Source organism: Maniola hyperantus, chromosome 13, assembly GCF_902806685.2.
Source record: "Maniola hyperantus chromosome 13, iAphHyp1.2, whole genome shotgun sequence".
Classification (NCBI taxonomy): domain Eukaryota; kingdom Metazoa; phylum Arthropoda; class Insecta; order Lepidoptera; family Nymphalidae; genus Maniola; species Maniola hyperantus.
In genome coordinates, this window is record NC_048548.1 from 3576714 (window position 1) to 3582019 (window position 5306).

The 5306-nt window shown below is 37.1% G+C and overlaps 1 protein-coding gene across 1 annotated transcript; it reads left to right on the forward strand.

Moving 5' to 3' along the window:
* The first annotated feature begins 1706 nt into the window (after positions 1–1706).
* Positions 1707–5098, forward strand: LOC117987534 (uncharacterized). The gene is made up of 5 exons (XM_034974558.2): positions 1707–1811; positions 2009–2252; positions 3673–3720; positions 4354–4441; positions 5069–5098. The coding sequence occupies exons 1-5, from the start codon at positions 1739–1741 to the stop codon at positions 5090–5092; spliced, it is 477 nt and encodes a 158-aa protein (XP_034830449.1). The 5' UTR covers positions 1707–1738; the 3' UTR covers positions 5093–5098.
* The last annotated feature ends 208 nt before the right edge of the window (positions 5099–5306 follow it).

A 5306-nucleotide genomic window follows, 5' to 3' on the forward strand; every position in this document is an offset into this window, starting at 1 on the left:
AGATAATACCGCAAAAATTTCCAAACTTTAAAATTGACTAGGTATTTTTGTTCTCTGTTCTTGCAACCCTAAGTTATCGATACACGCGATACGATGCAGCCTCGGGAACCGATGTCGGGTTACGTTGAACATTATAGATTATTTATCTTGAGCTTATTTTATTTAGTGAACACGATGGCCATCAATTTTAAGTACACCTTTTTATGGTCCTTTTTGATGAAGTTATTTAAGAATTTTACATAATTTTGTTTTTTTACAAGTAGAAAATTGTAACATCGTTGATGGTGAAGCTTTTAGAAAAATGATCACGAACAAGTATCTAAACGTAGTGTGAAGCGCCGTCCAGCAAGATGGATTGGCGATATAAAGAGGGTAGCGGGAAGTGGTTCTGGTTGGATGAAGAAGGCTAAGGACCGGTTATGGTGGCACTCTTTGGGAAAGGTAATAAGTACCTATATATAGCAGTGGAAAATAATAATGCAGCCTAAGATGGAGCGCGCTTGTCTAGAAGATGCCTATTCACTCTTGACTTGAGTAGATTCACCAGCAGAGTCGCTTTTTTATGGCTTAGCATTGGTGGAAAAGGGTTCAATAAGTTAAGCTATTAAATTGAAGCGATCTTATGCGATTTCACGCATAATCCTTGCTAAGCATCCTTGCAGTCTTGGTTAAAAGACTACTTAATTTGCTTCGAAGGCCATAACTTTTAGGCAAAATTCAACGCATTGAGATATTGATTTCCAAACCGATAGACATTGAGGTGCCAAGTTACTGGAATGGTGACCTCGCACGGGGAAGCGCAATGTTAGCAGACCGCCCACTAGGTGGTCAGACCACATCAAACGAGTCGCAGGGAGCAGCTGCGGATACAGGAGGCGGTGCAACCACACGAGTGCGGCGTAAGAGCTAGCGCGCACCACGGTGCGGCGAGTTGCGGTGCGTTTTAAAATCCGTAAATTTGAATTTAAATCTATCAAAATCCGGTGCGGAATTAATTCCGCAGTGCGCGCGCTTCTATGTAGTTCTATGGTTCACAGATATTGCGGAAAAAAACGTAGGGAAATTTACCGTGGTGCGCGCTAGCTCTATGACCGCGGCGTGTGGATTGAAAGTCCCATCGGCGGTGTTCCCACTAGATTACAACATGGGGTTATTCAAGGGGCGGACTAACAGATTCCTAAAAGGCCGGCAACCGGCGATTCCTCTGGTGCTGCAAATGTTCATGGGCGGCGGTAATCACTTAACATCAGGTGACCCACCTGCTCGTTTGCTCGCTATCTCTATTAAAAAAAAAGTCCTTATTGGAGACCTATGTTCAGCAGTTATAATATTTCGTGTAAGTCCTGCAAATTGCTAATGCGCGTGGCCGCCATTTTAGTGACATCAGCACTAGACTGAAGTTTCGAGCTGAAGCTGATGGTATATTTTTATTTCGGCTGACGTCAAAATGATTTTTGATGATGATGATGAATGATTTCGATGTTAATGAGACATAGTTCCTGCGCAATAGCAATTTGCGGGATTTATATAAAAACTGTACAGTAAGAACACAACGAAAAGATTTTATTTTGAAAGTATTTTGACAAGGAAAGTCAAGCGTTGATTAAAATGAAGGTAGAAAGGTAGAATAAGAGAGGGATAATTATTGTGAAGAGATAACAGCTGGTAAAGTTTTCATCACATTATTAATTTGACCAATAAATTAATAATTGTAGTTTAGATTAAAAATTACTTAAAGATGTCTGGTGCATCCGAAGCATTTGATGAAAACGAGATAGGTGGGCTCTTAGTTGAAGAAACATCAAAACATTGTAAGTTCAAACTTTGGTATAAACATGAGCCAAACACTGATATTAAAATATTTAGATATTTTAATCTCTTTGGATCTAAACTATGTACTATACAAAACGCCACAGTGTGTCGATCTGCTAACTTTTCACGGCCCATCCGAATCTTACTCGAACTTTCGTTACACAAGCTTGAACTAATTCTTTCTCATCAATTTCAGATGAATCAAGTGCAAATTTAATCTCATTCAAGGCAGAACTTACTGAGGCACAGGACTACAAAGTCTATGACTATGCTCAGCAAGAGATTGAGCGAATCCGTGACAGAAGAGAGAGTGACTTCTTTCCACTGCAAGAATACCCTCCGCAAGAGAAGTTTCTTATGCCACTTTACTGTATCACTGCTGTTTTCGCCGGAATAATGATAGTTGGGCCGTTTTTAGTAAAGCGAGGACCTAATAGGGGGTATGTTACATTAATTTAATTACTTAGGTTTTTTTTTTTAAATTAAAATCATCGGAAATCCTCCGATTTGTGTCAGAGTTCTTTTTTGGGTATTACATTTTGTTAGTCTCTTACATTATTTATTTACAGTTTGTTTTTCTATATGTACTATATTATACCTATAAATTTTTATCAAAGTATATACATTTATTCTTATAATAAGCATACGACTATAGATCTATATTTACAAGTATAATATATATTAAAATATTTACAGTTTTACTTAGTTTTATTTTTCTTTATAGTACATTTCGCTATTTTGGTGCAGTATTCTAAAAATGCTTTTTGGCACTTTTTGTCTCTTAGCAGTACTTCCAGCGTTTCTTTCCTTATTTGCACTTCTGTCTTTTGTTCCAGTTCGAAACGTTCCTTCCCATATATGGGACAGTCTAAGAGTAAGTGTAACACCGATTCCTCGTTTGCTGGGTCGCAGTCGCAAGCTGAATCATCCTTGCACTTGAATCTTTTTAAATAATGCCCAAAGCCTCCATGTCCCGTCAGCACTTGAACGTGAATCGGTGTTAACTTAGTCTTTCTGACAACTTTGAATGCGCCATAAACGTCCGGGAAGAACAGCCTATTCAAGGCCGCCGTTTCACCATTTTGGTATCTTTTGTTCCAAGTCTCTATAGTTGTTTGTCTAATGGACTGTTTTATGAGTGACAAGGGACAACTTTAGGGAAAACAGGGAATTACTTAGGTTTATATACCTACCTATATTGCGTGAAAGGTCGAGGTGACAGGTCGAGGTGAGAAGGTCGGTGAACAAGGGGGGGGGGGGGGCAAACACGCACACCCGCACGTTATCCGCATTAGGTGTAGGTATCAATACTATACATTCAAGATAGGCATGTGCTTTACGACAATCATTTATTGTATAAGTGATACAAACAATGGTGAGGTAGAGTCAGTTTTGAATAAAAACAGTGTTGGTTCTAAAATCGAAAAGTATATAGTTTTGTAATAAGTATGTACCTATGTTTATGTAAGTTGTTTTAATATAATACGTATATATTTATACATCATATCTGTTATGTTTTTTTCATGAATACTTTCTATCTTCTTTTTGTACCTATTCTATTTCCTCTACAACCTCTCGCACTACTAAGGGTCACTGGTAGAGATCTCTCATAGAGGTAAGTGCTTCCCTGACCACTTTTACCACCTTTTTCTCTTTATTGTAAATGTGTTTGTTACAAATAAATTAAATAAAAATTAACATAACGTAAGGTATGTGGTAAGAAATAATGTAACTGTTTATAAAATAACCAGAAAGAGCTTTTTTTTTGTTTTTAAGTTAGTCTGTGTAGGTACTTAGGTACTTAGGTGTTAGGTATAACCCATATCAACTAATATATACCTACTATTCTATTTATTTCAGAATCATTCAAGCCAGCATCTTGCTTGCAGCATTTTGTATGTGGATTTTGTAAGTAAATTCACAATCTTATACATTATTTTTAACTAGCTGATACCTGCGACTTCGTCTGCGTGGATTTGATTTTACGGGATAAAAAGTTGCCTGTCACTCTCCAGGTTTTCAACTACGTATATGTACCATGCAAAAATCACGACAATCCGTGGATCTGTTGTGGTGTGGTTGAAGGACAAACCAACAAACAAGCACTTTCGCATATATAATGAGGGTAGTCAGTTAGTGGCACCGATTCCGGTGTCTTTCTCTAAACTAAATTTAGAGTATCTGCATCCTTTTCTTTTTAACAGTGCTAAAAAGGGACAGAACATGAACTTTACATTTAAAGACTCTAAATTTTAGTGCACGCTACAAATTTAAACAGTAGGCTCGCGACTGTGCGCTAAAATCAAGGGTTTTACCATCTAAAAATTAAATTGAAAACTGTCAAACTGCGTCTGTCCTTTTCATAAGTATTACATTAGTAAGAAGAGGATGCGAATACTCTAAAATTAGGTTGTGCTCAAAATCAGTACCATTGATTATGTGACTGCACTTAGTATCTGCTTAAGATAAGGATGCTATGAGTTCTATATTGCGTTAAGACATTACATCTCCTAAAGTAGGTAAATGTGATATGTTTTTCAGCTGGTTCACAATATACTTTGGCTCAATGAATCCACTAATGGGACCGCGTCTAGAAAACACGACTGTAGCTTGGATTGCATACAAATTGGTAAGCAGTTCATATTTAGATTACTTACCTTCTTATAGACAGACTAGTTAATCTGCCCGTTTCGCTCGGCTGGAATTTCTGAAAATGTTTTCTTAGGTAGGTAGGTACGTGGTCTACCTACGTCATGGTTTTTGCATACAAAATCTGAAGTTTTTCTTTCTTTTTTTTCTTTTTCTTTAGTTTGAGTTGTAACGTTAATATGTCAATCAGTCAGTTTATCCAGTTGAGTATGAAAATACCTAGGTACTAGGTACATGTAAAGTCTACATGTTCCTCGTGAAATGTTCTAAATCATGGTGAAAACTACACTGAATACCATTAAGAAGTTTAAAAGCAAAACGTGATTTGTAAACAATTTAGAAGGGCTAAACACCCAGCCTCCAATATACATTGACTCAATTCGTTTGGTAAGTGGTGGTGCTGGCCAACGTGTAAATTTTGCGAAGATCCTTCGACGTTGATGAGAAAATCCACAAAAGTTGACGAGCTGGTCACCGTTGTTGGCCGACCGCGGAAAATAAACTTCAAATAGCCCTGTATAGGTAGATACACGGTCGCCGAATACATTGGCCAAACGCATTTGGCTAATGTGTACTAAGCTTTTAACATTATATTTTTACTTTACAGGGTAAACCATTCAATACGTCTTGAATTCATTTGAAGCAGAAAGTCAAAATTATTTCATTGGATAGATTAAAATATTGCTAGTTCAGTTTTATTTTGTTAATAAAGACGTGCTCATATAAGACAATAAGATTGTTTAATAGTTTTCTTGTATTTACTTTATAATTCTTGTGGAATCAAAGTGGGATCAAGATGGGGCCAAAGAAGAGAATTATCTTGAAGATAGTATTCACCACACACC